General features: G+C 34.5%; 1 protein-coding gene across 1 annotated transcript; it reads right to left on the reverse strand.

The window, feature by feature from the left end:
- Positions 1-9,196: 9,196 nt before the first annotated feature.
- On the reverse strand, positions 9,197-15,036 carry LOC115962275 (derlin-1.1-like). Its single transcript, XM_031081183.1, has 8 exons — positions 14,882-15,036; positions 14,270-14,405; positions 14,039-14,112; positions 13,608-13,701; positions 12,808-12,954; positions 11,721-11,881; positions 9,522-9,749; positions 9,197-9,408 (listed from the first exon to the last, which is right to left on the reverse strand). The coding sequence occupies exons 1-7, from the start codon at positions 14,995-14,997 to the stop codon at positions 9,524-9,526; spliced, it is 954 nt and encodes a 317-aa protein (XP_030937043.1). The 5' UTR covers positions 14,998-15,036; the 3' UTR covers positions 9,197-9,408; positions 9,522-9,523.
- Between the last annotated feature and the right edge of the window lie 875 nt (positions 15,037-15,911).

A 15,911-nucleotide genomic window follows, 5' to 3' on the forward strand; every position in this document is an offset into this window, starting at 1 on the left:
TGTGATGCACGTGAATAGCTATTGAATGATGTTTCAAGAAAAAAAAAAGCCATTATTTTTTTGTTGGAGAAGTAAGCAAAATTGCATGAAATTAGAAAAAAAAAATTGATATTGAAAAAAATAGTACAAAGTCTTATTAATTAGGTAGAAAAAAGCAATATTTTTTTTTTAATTATTAATTTTTTGTGGAAAGGAATAAAAGACATAATGTTGTGTCTCTAGTTTACCAAGTCCAACGTCATGGAATGATAATTTTGCCCTCCTTTGTTGAACTAGATCGACCATTTTGACTGCGAATTCTCTAGATGGGTCAAACTTCTCTAGCTTCAGCATTAAAGTTTTTGTTTGGGGCTGGTGATGTATGCAGTAACAGCTAGTTGCTTAAGCAATTAAATACTATTTTTACCAGATTTCCCGGAACTTGCCAAGATGACAAACGTTGATAATGAGAGAGAGAGAGTATTTTAGTGGTGGGTCACTGCAAGATTCTTAGAAGCATCTAATTGTTTTTTTTTTTTTTTTTTTTTTTTTAAATTTTATTTTATAATTGTATCTTTTAATCATATATTTCCAAATAAAATATTATTTGATGGCCCATCATCTGGTTAGCTGATTGAATATTGACTCAAGTAATAAAGCACATATTAATTAGGACAAAATTTAAGTACAATACCTTAGGTGTTGTTCTTTAGATTCTCCTTTTAAGATTTAGCTATGTGATTATTTAATTAACTAAAAAATATACTTCCATCTCATAATAAATAATACCCAAGGCAGAATCTTAAAATGAGAATTTAAAAAAATAGCATCAAAGTATTGTATCTAAGTCTTACTCTATTAATTAATACTGATCTTGTCCTAACTTATTGATTCTCTATTTTTGATGAATTATTGATTCTCTATTTAATCCCAAAATGTAGTACTTTTTGAATGTCAATAAACAAATTTTCAAAGTTACCCTTACTTCATTTAACAAGTCAATCGTTATATCACTAGAATTTAAATTAATGAGAATACTTTTGAAAACTTGCACATTTTTAACTGAAAGACAACGCATTAAATAACATTCTTATTAAAAAAAAATGGATTTCCTAAATAAGACCAACAATAACAATATAGAACATAGGGAATATTACATTATATATTTCATTATATGCTTAGATATATATATATATATATATATTAGTCGCTGATTCGTACAATGCACGGGAAAACTATTAAGTATATAAAATATTATTTAATTTCGGTTTATTTACAACAATCATCATATCATAAATGCATAGTATACTTAGAAACATGAGGTAACATTAATAGTATACAAATTATTTTATATAATTTTATTATATAATTATTTTATAAAATCTTATATAATAAATTAAGTTCTATCTAGCAAATATTTTAACAATCTAGCAAATATTTTAACTCTTTAAGTACCATCGGGCAAATATTGTAACTTTTTTGGGAATGAACGTTAAGTGAGCACAATTTTTAATTTATTTTTCTAAGATGTAAATGAATGTTTTGCAAACATAACTGTGGGGCCTGATAATTCGTGGCCCAGGCCCATTCTACGCTTGGGCCCAAGGCCTAAACCGAGGAGAGCTATTGCCGAGGACGCATAATGAAAGCCCAAGAAGGGCACGAGGATATGGTTGAGGACGATCTTATGCTCAACACCTCCCAAAACGCCTGAAGAAAAGGGCAAACTCAGTACAGGGGCAGGGCAAGGGAGAAAACTGCCAACATCGTAATACAGAATCCTGCATCTGACAAGCCCATGCTCCAAACCATGCCATTTAACTTTTCCAACAACCCCCAACCACTCTAGGTATGGGTTGATAGGACAGGTCTGCACCTCAAAAAAGTAAAACTTACACGTAGACACTAAACAGGGAAATGAACACTAGTATAAAAGGAAAAGAAAGCGAAGGAGAAAGGGGATACCCCAGGAGGAGAAAAAAATCCTGGAAAGGGAGAAAAAGGGAGGGGTACAATGCTCCTCAAACGCTGTCCGAGGACTTAGATCCCACAACCCACATTAAGGGAAGACTAAGCTAATCAAGCCAAGTCCGCCCATATAAGAGCCTCCATAGAAACCCCGATTACACCGCTCACTTGTACCCAAGGTCCTGCCTTTCAAGTCCACTCTCTACAAGTCATATTGTTAGGGCCCTTTACATACGAGCCAACGTCATTCTTGGGTCGTTAGAAATCATGTCCCTACAATTGGCGCCATTTGTGGGAAGGCTTGCGCGTTGGCGCAGAAGGCGGCGGGGTTGAGGCTCTGTCAAGCAAAGGTCTGCGAAGGTGCCTCCATTCCCAGCGACATGCTGTTGTTGTTCCGACATAAATTTCCACTAGGGGCTACGCCTTGCAGTGCCCATGGCACGGGCAATTCTAGGAGCTTCTAACATCAAGCTAACTCCCCTCCCCCCCCACCTTGGTCGAGGGGCCAACTTTCGAAAAATAGATAAATAAATGAACAACTACAAGTTTTGGACAGAATCAAGGCCTTGTATGGTTCTCGGACTCAAGCCTCTAGGGAAACCAACTACTTAGAAGAAAAACTACAAGTTTTGGATAGAACCAAGACCTTGTATGGTTCTCGGACTCAAGCCTCTGGGGAAACCAACTACTTAGAAGAAAAACTACAAGTTTTGGACAGAACCAAGGCCTTGTATGGTCCTCGGACTCAAGCCTCTGGGGAAACCAACTACTTAGAAGAAAAACTACAAGTTTTGGACAGAACCAAGGCCTTGTATGGTCCTCGGACTCAAGCCTCTGGGGAAACCAACTACTTAGAAGAAAAACTACAAGTTTTGGACACAACCTGGACGTTATATGACCTTTAGAATCTACCTTGGAGAAGAGTTACCCATTGATAGTTGGGTTAATCCCTAGACAGAATGAAATCCCCAGCCTACCCTCGGATCCTCAGTACCAAGGGAATTGGTGCAACTGTTATAGGGTCAGGTGTCATCAAAAACACGGCCAAAGTCCCTCATTGCTCGGCAACACTTTCGGATGGTATATTTAGAGTTTATTGTTCTCGGACGGTCGCCTCGCATGCATTACGGAGCATTCAGCTGTTATCTCGGTTAGTTTCATGAGTTTAATCTACTGGGAAATACCATTATTATACTTGATAATGTCGATAAATTCAAATTAGTAGGGTTCCGTTTCAAGGTCTCTCGCTCTAAGCATCATTAAAGGAAAATACACATGTAGCACACCCATTCACAAAATAATTGCTGCAGAAAGGAAAAGTATTTAGAAAAAAATAAATTCATCTTTTATTAAGACAAAGAAATAGTACAACGTACAATGAAAGAGCTTGAGTAAGCTTATACTAAAACTAACTACATAAGCGGAAAGAAAAGATACAAGGGAATGAAGAAAAAGCCGAAGGAGAGGTGCAGAGAAGAGGGATGCTGCCGTTCCAAGATGCTGTCTAAGGAAACCATTCCTCAATACTTTTACATGCCTATAACTCAGGCAGCAAAAGAGCCCAACTTGGGGCTTGCACCGTAGAAGAAAAGGTGCAGGGAGCCCGACTTCGGGCTAGCACCGTTGAAGAAAAGGTGCAGGGAGCCGGAAGTTGATGAGCCTCCGTATAACCACGCCTGCGATAGAGCAGACGGTGCTGATGGCAGAAAACCTTACTTCTAATGCACCAAGAATTTGATGCGACCAGTACCTACTTCGGATTTTGACTGAAAGAGGGAGAAATACCATTTACCCCTTGTCAAAACGGAGGATTACCTTGAATCTGTGCCTCCCCTGTCCAGACCACATCACCTTGAGTCTCGGAAGGACCTGGTGCCTCTGTGGCGGGTGTAACCCCTTCACCCCTACCCGTGCCTCAAACATATTGCACTAAGGATGGATAGCACTGGATATGGAGACTGTGGTTATGGCTGAAGGATTATGATTTTGAAGGTAGCCGAAGGGTTTATGTGTAAGTGAAACAACCTCCTATCCTACTTATTTAAAGGACAAGGAGGTGGTATTTAATTCACGCAGAGTTCCAAGAAACGCTACAGACAAGATGGTTTTGGCTCGATTTCTAACGCCGTCTGCAACCATAAGATGATTAAAAGATCTTTGTGAAGGCGCGCCTCAAACACTGAAGCATCAAAGGACACCGCGTGACTAAAAGTTAAAGGGGTGCCTCTTAATTCGGTGCATCTCCTATGCCAATGGAAAAGCCCAAACATCAATAAAGTACATAATCTGGGCGAGTCATGATGTGGGCCCAACATCATCAAAACCCTCCTCTCCAACTAAAAGTTGGGCAATAGGATTTTGAGGGGCTATTGTGGGGCCTGATAATTCGTGGTCTAGGCCCATTCTACGCTTGGGCCCAAGGCCCAAGCCGAGGAGAGCTATTACCGAGGACGCATAATGAAAGCCCAAGAAGGACATGAGGATATGGCCGAGGACGATCTTATGCTCAGCACCTCCCAAAATGCCTGAAGAAAAGGGCAAACTCAGTACAGGGGCAGGGCAAGGGAGAAAGCTGCCAACATCATAATACAGAATCCTACATCTGACAAGCCCATGCTCCAACCCATGCCATTTAACTTTTCCAACAACCCCCAACCACTCTAGGTATGGGTTGACAGGACAGGTCTGCACCCCAAAAAAGTAAAACTTACATGTGGACACTAAAAAGGGAAATGAACACTAGTATAAAAGGAAAAGAAAGCGAAGGAGAAAGGGGATCCCCCAGGAGGAGAAAAAAATCCTGGAAAGGGAGAAAAAAGGAGGGGTACAATGCTCCTCGGACGCTGTCCGAGGACTTAGATCCCACAACCCACATTAAGGGAAGACTAAGCTAATCAAGCCAAGTCCGCCCATATAAGAGCCTCCATAGAAACCCCGATTACACCGCTCACCTGTGCCCAAGGTCCTGCCTTTCAAGCCCACTCTCTACAAATCATATTGTTAGGGCCCTTTACATACGAGTCCAACATCATTCTTGGGTCGTTAGAAATCGTGTCCCTACAATAACTTTCGTTGATTTTTGTAAGAATATTTAAACAATTAATTTTTTCTTCTTTTTTGATTGCAAAGTAGGATTTCAATCTCAAAAATTCCTAACCTCAATATAAAAAATTCAATTGCTAAATAAAAAATATCAATTAATAAAAATTATGATTCTAGTCCTTAGTTTCCTCAATTATCCAATAGATGTTGTATTGTTAAAATAACAATTTGTTTTTTCAACAGTTATTGTGATTTTGTTGCATGACATACCTAAACGCAAGGCATTAATGAGGGAAGATATGTAGCATGCAAGCTATAGAGATATAAAGATTTATTAGAAAGTCTCTTTAGGAGAAGTCTATGTTTTTATTTTTGATTACTTGCCTTCGATAAAGATAAAAATAAAATCAATCACCAAAAAGATTTTTTTTTTTTTTTAAGTGAATAAGAGAGAAATATATAAATGCAAAATTTTTAATATAATTACATATTACCAAGTTATAATTTATAATATATATATATATATATATATATATAAGCCAAAAAATAGCTAATGAAATAATCTTTGAAATTAATATGAACAAAACTCATCACCATGATCATTTAACAATATGAAAGAAAGAACACAAACAAACACATGGGCTATAAAAGTAAAAATATAAAAGACAAAAGAAAGAAAAGCTACGAAGAGAAATTTACATACCTAGAAGACAAAGAGTTTGTAGAAACAAAAGAAAGGGCATGGAGGGTTTTCGTGTGGTGCCATCGGTCAAACCAATTAATAATTAAATAATTTTAAAAATAAAGCAAAAATAAAATAACTCATAATATTTATTAAAAATTTATCCAAGGCACATAAATAAGTTTAAGTGAGTATTCAAACCTCATAATACTAAAAAGATTATAAATAATCATATTAAAATTACGAAAAAATTTATTTTTATGACAACTTTTGTTTTTATATGTTTTACAATGTAATCAAAAGGAATTAATTGGACTCCAAGATTGAATTGAAGCTTTTTTATTTTAATAAGAAATTCAAGCTATTTAATGTTTAGATACAAATTGTTCTATGTTTAGAGTAAATATATATTTAATATAATTGATTGTTTTTTACTAACATCATACAAATTACAAAGTTTTACAAACACAATATGAGAGAGTGAGAGAGAGGAAATGATAAAAAGAAAAACACCAAAACCAAAGTGTGGCAGACAACGTACGTGTGGTAAAAATTTATTATTTTATAATATTTTTACCACTCATCAGAGAAAGAGAAAGTGAGAAACTTCTTTGTACAAATAAAAAAAAAAAAAAAAAACCATAAGAGAAAGAGAAAGTGAGAAACCCTTTACAATCGGTGAAGACAACACGGTGTGCATCAATCAGTGAGCTCCAAGTCCAGTTTTTTGTGGCCGCTGTCATTGTAGTTGATGCCGACTTAACAAATTTGACTTAAAGACCAAGTGAAGTGTGAAGAAACTTCTTCTTATCATGTTTCCTGAGCTTTTTTTTATTTTTTTATTTTTTTTCGCACAATCCTTATGGCTGTCATAGGTAAACAAATCAATATTATATATATAATTTGTTTTTTCCTCATGTTTTCCGCGGGGAAACAATGGAGAGCTGAGAGAGTGGGACTTTGCTTTATATGTATAAGAGAGAGTCCTAATGATAATGATAATGATGAGTTTTAGTTTAAGTTGGATTTGTTAGAGTGAAAGAGTTTCACCCCTTATTAAGTTTGGTTTTATTTATTTTGTTTTAATATTGTGTTGACATGAAAAATTGTGGAAGTTTCAAAAACTTCAGTTTTATATATATATATATATATATATATATATATTTATATATTATTTGGCTTAGTATCAAGTTTCACCCCTTTCAAAAAAAAGTATTAAGTTCCACATTCCCATACACAAAGTATCTAAGGTTTTAGATGTATAGGGTTCAAGTAACAAGATTATTAATATATTATAACTATGCCTGAAAAAAGAAAGTATTAAATTCTTTAACTTGAAATTAATTTTTTGTTACATCAATTGTTGGGGGTGGGGTTAGCATCACATAAAATTATCGAATGTAACCTGAACCTAAGGAAAGAAAATATACACAAAAAGGTTACCTTGCAGATTTAGGACCTCTCTCTCCCTTTCTCATGAAAGATTTTAGGATCACATCGCAGCAAACGTGGAATGAAGAAGGTTAGTACTGTCGGAGAATTCTATATAAAATAATCGATAAACATATACAAATTATTACAAAGAAATCAAACAGAAACAGCAGCAAGTACTTCAAATAATATGAAGAATATCATAGGAATATCCGTTGGACTAATTCATACACTAATTCAACGATCTCCTGTATAAATTAACGAATATTGTCTCCTCAAGTTTTCCAAATTCCAATTGTATTTGATGTCTTCGAATTAACATTCATGCATGTTGGATAGAGGATGATCTGATGATATCATGGATGACGCAAAGTGGAAAAAAACACAAGATATACATTCAACATTCTGATGATGATGGTGTGATGATGTCAAGATGACGCCGAGAGAAACAACATATATAACGACGAAAGTGAAACAGAACAAGAAAACTCCAGGTTGTGTAAGGCTATACGCCAAGAAAGAAAAAGAAAATGAAGTTCGGTCAATTCATAGTATTTACCAAGTATTTAACATTTGAAATTTTGAATAGCGATTGTTTGATGACACGATTTGAAGTTATGATTTCAGTGGTTTCACGCAACTATACATACCATTCTTCCTCTTTCTCTGTATTATGGTAGGCCCAAGTAAGTCGAATTGTGAGAATGTTATGGAAATTTTCAGTGTATTTTCTTGGGTGACTATAACAAGACTAAATAAATAAAATTTGGTGAGAGTAAGCAATAGGAGACTTCTCATCTGTAAAACTGACAGAAATGGAATCTTTCTTTTTTCTTAAATGAGTTGAATTTATGAAAACTGTAAGTTCACTTTGGTTGTCATGGTTGCCTACAAAAATATTTTTGGGTGGAAAGAAAAACATCATGATGTGGGTGTGCTTTCATAATTATTGATAAGCTACTCCTCATATCTGAATGAAAGCTTTTGCAGTAATCACGTGAATATCATTGATTAAAGGAAAATTTCTGGTGAATATATAACGTTATAAGGTCCATGCATTAAATTTCAGCTCAAAATTATCTCATCCATAAATATTTGAACGCTATATCTTTATTAGATTTCCTTTAAGCCTGAAGTTATTGAACTTGGCTTTAGGGTGAGTTGTCAATTTCTATACTTGTATCAAGACTCAAAAGCCTTACAGGTTCAATTGCCATCTTTTGGTATTTCTAATGAAAATGTCAAGAGTTCAGATCTTCCCTTGTCATTATAATTTATAACTATTGAATCGAATTTAAAAAAATGAAAGCACACCATCAGTCATCATGATGCAACTCTAAGGACAAGTTCGGTTGCTCAGAATTTCAGATCCTCCAAATAACTTCTAGCTAGATCGATGAGGGGTCAGGCTTGGTTGTGCACACCCTCATCATAGATTACTTTTTCTTTCTCACTTTCTCGGGAGGCCCATTTATAAATGGTGGTGGAAATTTGGAGACAAATGGCCCCTGAGTTGGTGGGAGCATTTATTCATTTTAACCACTGTACTATCCAGATGTCGTAAGTCTCAATGGCTTGGAAGAGCTTGTGAAGTAATAAAGTTTCTCCTCTTTCACTGTGGTGGTTTATTTTCAAGACTTATCAATGGCCTAAGCTCTGAAACTGTTATTGGGGTTAGAAGACTCAAAAGGCTCAAAGCATTTCCTTAGTGTCTGAATGACTAAAATGACCAATATAAGTCACAATGTGGGTAACCTCTTGAATGCACAAGATTGTGCATCCACAAATTCACTCCGTTGAAAACAAAGCAGCTATATGTTGCTGCTGATGGCTCCTTGAGCTTCACTAAGAAATATGAAGTTTTCATTCTTAGCGATAGAAGTATGATTAATCATAAGTGACAACACAATAAGCTGGGAACCAATTTTCATAAAGCTGAAATTAGTTAGAATCTCAATCTTTCCTGAATGATTAATCATAACAGATAACTTAATAAACTGGAAGTCCCTATCATGGAGCAGAAGTCAGTAGTTAGATTCATCCTTTTTATTAATAAAAAAAAGGCGGAAATAAATACAACATGATATTCTCATGTTCATTTAAAAACTAACCATCTCAGATGTAACACAAAAAAGTACTTGTAGATATGCCATTTTCAATAGTACGCTGCAAAAGCAAAACCTCCAGTGTGTTAAGGCAACTCACTCTGGTAGCTGAACACATAATTGCATCTTGTGACACTGACACAATGTCAGATGGGATCTACCACTGGGTGTTGGTGGACCCTAATATTGAATTCAGCAGTCCTGTTGCAAAAATATACGAATTACAAAGTCACATGATCATACCAATAATCATATAATGTAATTCAGTTAGAATTTGGATTACATGTTATTCAAATATTCACAATGAAAATTACCTCTAACGGCCATTAAGACGATGGCTTCTGCCTCGGAAAGCAACACCATCAGCCTGGTTGGGCTGCTGTGCTTGTGCATGACTACCTGTTTCTGCCTGCCCTGTAGTGCTTGGTCGAGTTCCATTGAGACGGTAGCTTCTTCCTTGGAATGCAACTCCTGCTGATGGATCACGCTGCACTGGGGTATTCATTTGTGTTCCCTTGCCCCAAAATGCAACCAATTTGTGACTGGAGAGTCATTAAGGATAATACAATTATTTCACAAAAAGTGTCTAACCTTCAATAAAATAGTTGATGCCCAAATATAGTCCCAATTGGTATTTTTCTCAATTTTTTTTCCTTCCTCATATTACCTCAAATCTTTGCCAGAAGAAAAAATCACAGATCAGGATGTTGGCTATGCTTAATTATTTGCATGATATAATATCTTCTATAGTGTAAAAGACTGTTAAACCTGTGTTAGATCTATTATTGCTCAAGGACCCAAACTTCTTGTAAAGTCCACACTTCTGTAAGTTTGCACTTACAGGATAAGTGACCTGATCCCCTACTAGGACAAGAATAGGGTTAGACTAGGAATTTTGTTTTTATAAAGAAATAGAGGATAGTGTCTATTACACACTTTTGTGGTGTGTGGTAAATGCATTTACCACACACTTGTGTGGTGTGTGGTAAATGCATTGAAAGTGTATAAATACACTGAATTCGTGACTTAAAGTCATGATTTCAGTGTATTTATACACTTGTGTCGATGCACACAAGTGTGTAGCAAGTTTTCCCCATAAATAAGTACTCTTTGATGTATTCTTTATTTTCCATGTAGAATTTGAATCAGTAGTCTATTTCTCTAATAGAGTAGTCTGCATGGATCAAAACGACTCCACATACCCAATTTCCTTGATTCTTGATAGCCACAGCTACTGTCAATGGGCCTATGCTATGAAAAGATCCATCAAAGGGTGTCTCTTATGGAGATATATCATATATCACTAGAGAAGTTGCTAAACAAGTCAAATTAGATGAGGAAATGTAGATTGTCTTCAAGTAAGGTTAATGACTGAAATAGTAACTCTTAGAAGATTATCACATGGTTTCTCAATACCTGTGCTCCCTTTATTAGAGCATTGCTCCGATGGTTAGAGACTGCATATGACATATGGAACTTTCTAGCACAACACTGTCAAAATTTTTTTCTTGTTCATCAATATCAATATATTTTTTTGAATGGAAGATATAGACATCATTATCAATATATGACCACTATCATCGCATGCAAGAAGAAAAGGCCAATATATTGCTAAATTTAATTCGTAAATGGGATCAAACTCGCTTCTTTTGAGCTAAATGTATCTGACATTGTGATTCACTTCACACTCTTGATAGTACAGTAAAGGAATGATATCTGTAAAAACATGCAAGAAGAAAGCTCAAACACAACGCTATAATTCTATATTAGTTGTTCCACCCTCACTATCTCAATTATGTAAAGTTGGACAGTGTAGGATCCTCACAAAATGAATACCATTGGGATAGCCCTAAGGTGGGAATTCTATTTGAGCCTTCCCCTCTTCATCTTCCTCCCCACTTGCTCTCTACTGCTGCCACTCTGCCTCTTACCTCTGAGTCATTACATATATCATATATGGCACACTAGTTTAGGTCATGCCTCACTGTCTCATCTTTAGCCTTTACTTTCCAATGGTCATTTGGGGTAGGACATGTCTGAGTCTTTTCATTGTATTTCATGTCAATTTATAAAATAATTTTCTTTACCTTTTAAGTGAATGTCTTTCGTATCCTCCATTTGATCTTGACCATATCAAAAACATGTGCAGGATGAAACAAGAAGCCTCATTTGCTATGTAGCTAGTGGTAATGTGACAAGGTGATGTGTGCATCAAACATCTTTTTTTATCATGCATTTTTGGAGTCTCCAACAAATAATGGTCTATGGTTCAAAACTTGCTGCATCCTTGACAAACAGGAACGCAAGGAACACAGACACATTGGTCTGTTTTGGGAGTAGTGAAATTCTCCACAAGTTAATGGAGAAATACAATTTCAAACTACGAAGGTTCAATTATCTTGAAATCCTACCAGAAAAGCAAAAGAAAATCATAAGAACGAGGTTTAAGAGTTTTCAAATAAAAGTTTAATGCATGCATTGCTAAAATAAAATAAAAACAATAGAATGGATACACCCAAAGAGGGGTCTTCAAGATGAATTTCCCCCCAGCAAGAGGATGAAGCACTGTTAGGAAGTAATATAAATGTCCTACAACCATCCCTAGAATGCCTGGCTTCAAAGGATTTCCGAGTAACAAATCAACTGCTAGCATTACATACGGAAGATAGAATCCCTACAGTAAAAAATAAAAAATAGATAACCAGCCTCTTAGATTCCTTTCAATTTCTGATTATATAATAAACTTCAAAAATGTCATGAATATCCTTTCATTGTCTGTTGCATAAAGGGAAGCTAGAGGAGTACAGTGGCAGGGAGTACAATTGTACATAAGATTATAAGAAACAAAGAAATATTCTTCTTGAAAGTTTGGAACTCCCAAAAAAAGAGATCATGAAAATAGGCTGCATTATTTATAATTATGGGTAGAAAAAGTTTGTTGATATTACACAATAAAGTACAGGTCAAATATGGTGGGCACACTTAACTGGGACTGCAACACCACGATTTCAAGGCTAACCAGGCATAATTTGGGAGACCATTTTTTTTCTTTGGTTAACTTCATCATGGTGGTACCTCTTTATGGGGCATACCTCACTCATGATGCATTTTCAAGGGCCTCTAATAATAAAATCTACAGGAACCAAAAGTACAGCAATTCATGCATAAAGATATTCTTTTCCTTTATTGCAGGTTCACACTCCAACTGCATTGGTACAGAAATAGTAATGAAAGAAGAAAATGACAAGAGATAGTAACAAGTAAGGCAAAAAAGACCAAGATAATTTTTTATGCAGCCAATTGGTTGTGCAGGAAAAAGGCATAAATGAAGTTACAAATGTTATATCAAACCTTCTTTGATTGATAATCTAGATGCACAATGAAGCTTTATAGTATGGTGGTGCAGTTAAGGAAAGTTCTAGATATCAAGCTATTTTATAGGACACAGTAGACTCATATTGAATGTTAAAGAAACAAAGAGGTCTAATTTCAAAGTCCATATACAGAAAAACAGTTGCTAGCTTATATTGTTCCAAATGCTAGGATAACTAAAACAGAACAGCGGAGAGAAAGATTAAAACAAAACTGGTAGAAGGGTACCTTCAATGACACAAGACCATAAACGCTTATTTGTGCATTTGGGAACTCACGGCTCCAAACATAGACAAGCATAAATACTAAGGAACCTCCCATGAATGGAGACCATAGATATGGAACAGCAGCCATCACCGAAGAGCAAGTAACACCCTTGTCATTATTTTCATGATATTTTGATTAGTATTGGGGGATTTTGGTTCACTTGTTTTGATATTGTGTTAACATATTATGTGAGGAAATTTCTTCTAAATTTTCGAAATAATGCTTGTAAAATAAATATAGCAGGAATTATCATCTATAGTCTATACCATTAGATTTCTTGAATTTGCATAATTGTTCTCCATACATGTTGCAAAATTCATTTCTAAACTGGGACAGAGTTGTATCATTTGTAATTATTTATTAGGTACTAATACTTTTGGAATTCTACATCTCCAAACATATTATTTCAATTTTTACTAGTTCACCAAATATATCTGGCATCTCTTGACAAAACTGCTTGACACCCTATTTCTCTGTTCTTTCCTTGACAGTTACTCAGTTTGTCATTAGAAAAGAATCGAAGTGTTTCCAACCCCAATGCTTCCTTAGTTTTCCACCATAGAGCTAAAAGCTGTCTTTCTCTCCAAAAAAAAAAAAGAAGCGAAAAGCTGTCTGATAAATTCATGTTATTTGGTAAATCATATGGTGGATCAATATTCCCAAATTTTACCACTAATTAGGATACATGCTCATGCTTTAGTGAACGTTACTGGGAAAAGAAAAAGAAAACTCTAAATATAAGATAATTTGTTCTTACTTACAAGAAGTGATAGTGCTCCAATGACGAACATCCATACATAATCTGCTGTTCTCTTGTCAAAGGGTCCTCTCTCAAGTGAAACACCATATCTTGCTCTACACAAATCAGCATGACAAAGTATTTCAAATTTTCAGTATCACCTTGAAACATAGTGTACAGACTGTAAACCTTGCATAACTTTTAATCGTGAAAATCAATGATCACAAGTGAATGATAGGGATTAAAAAAGATATGTATGTACAGGCATCAATTAGATGATTAATGGCTTAATGCAAATGTGGATCTTCATTTAAGGTCTAATATTTCATCTATTGGATAATTTTAATTGCGCATGGTTTTTCTAAAACATTCTTTCCTGCCACCTTAACCCAAAATTTATAGTAAATGTAATATAATATGGTTGCAGAGGGTAGATAGAGTCAGATATCTTACATCATTAACAGACGAAATGCAAAGAGAAATGAAAATTGCCCAAGAAAGAAGAAATTCGTAATAAGCCTCCAAACCTGCACCATGTACAAACATTAACAATCAGTGCATAGGCAGAAAGTGAACCCTCAAATTTTAACTTATTACAACATGATCTTTGCAATGCAAAATGAAAAAAATGAATTTAATCTCATTTATTACAGATTGGACAAATTGGCAACTTAACTTGTTTACCTGAAAACGTTTTAGTACAAGGCCATAATCTAATTCTATATTGTCAGGATTATAAAGTTGCAGATAGTATGCAGATGTGGTCATCAAGCACGCCACTCCATAGAACTTGCTTACAGGTGGGAGAGATCGATAGTATCTGAAAAAAATTAGCTTATTTAAGAAGCAAAGAGGTTACAGAAATCATGAAGTATCAAAATTGCAAGCCTTGATATAAAATCAAGAGTCAGTTGATTTTTTTTTTTGTTTAGTTGAGTCCAAAAGTAAATAGTCAGAAACTAATGTGACCAAATAAATATATAACTTGCAGCAAGGGCAAGAAATATTGCATGCTTCTGAACCACCTAAAATTATTGATACGTTATTATTAGACTGAGGGGCATCTGGTTTGTTTGGAATGAAATCCACAACAAAATAAAATTATATATTGAAGAAAAGAAATTACTAAATTTTTTCTTGCATAAAATGATTAACACTACTTTTATGTAAGAAAATTAACCAAGTATGATTGTGTAACATTCAACAAACTAGCATGCAAATCAACAAAAGGTCATATATGCATGTGATCATTGAAATGTTTGTGTGTTTGTGCATAGAAGGAAAGAGAAAGATTACTCCGCTGGGGTAGACATTGCCACAGAATAGTTTTCTTCTGTCAAGGTAGTGTGATGGTGGTGGAAAGGGTGGTCGTAGATTGAAAGACTATAATAACATGAATATTGGATATGCATTGCACTGGTCTTCAACAATAGTATAATACTAGTATAAAGTATAAACCAATGAACTGGCACTTCAAAGAGAAGACTTTGGAACCTGAATATTGTAATAACAAGAATATGGTCTTCTTTAAAGAAATTCAAATTAAATTAGCCATATTATTTTTATAAGTTACACCACTCAATATTTTTTAATTGGATGCGAATATTGACAAATCCACCGTTAGATTACATTATCTTCATATATTCTTCATGCTTACAAAATTTCAAGATGTTCAAAGATTAATAGCTATGTCATCAATCAATTGTTAAAATTCAAGTTTTTGTAGTTTAAAATAATGCATAAAAGATGAATTATAGATCAAATGGTAAATAACATTTGATTGATATAAAAATTGGCATGCATGTTAAGAACATATAAAACATATAATTCAACGGTTAAATTTTCAAAAGATTAATTCAATAACAAGTTATTGGATGGTGTACGTAACATTACTTAGAATTACACTAGGTGTAACTTGAATTTAACTCATATATATATATATATATATATCTCAAGTGGTTAACTTAGACAATACATTAAAAAGTTCAAATATACATTTGAATACACTTGTTTCTTTTAAAAAAAATGCTAAAGTAATTATTAATTTCTGATTGATATTTTGCAAGTAGGAAAGGTATGAAGGCAGTGGTGGAGCCAAGATTTCAGTCTAGGGTGGGCAAGATTCAAAGTCAATATTAAAAATAAAATTAATCTAAAAAATATTAATTGATAATAATAACAAAATTGATGTGGTAAGAATGTGATTAGTGTTATTAGACAAAATAATAAAAAATTATATGTACTAATTTTTTTGTGATGGTGATACATCATCTTATAAGATTCATGTAGTAAAATTTGTAATATTCTTAGTATTACTACACTAGAA

This window comes from Quercus lobata, chromosome 9, assembly GCF_001633185.2.
Source record: "Quercus lobata isolate SW786 chromosome 9, ValleyOak3.0 Primary Assembly, whole genome shotgun sequence".
Classification (NCBI taxonomy): Eukaryota; Viridiplantae; Streptophyta; class Magnoliopsida; order Fagales; family Fagaceae; genus Quercus; species Quercus lobata.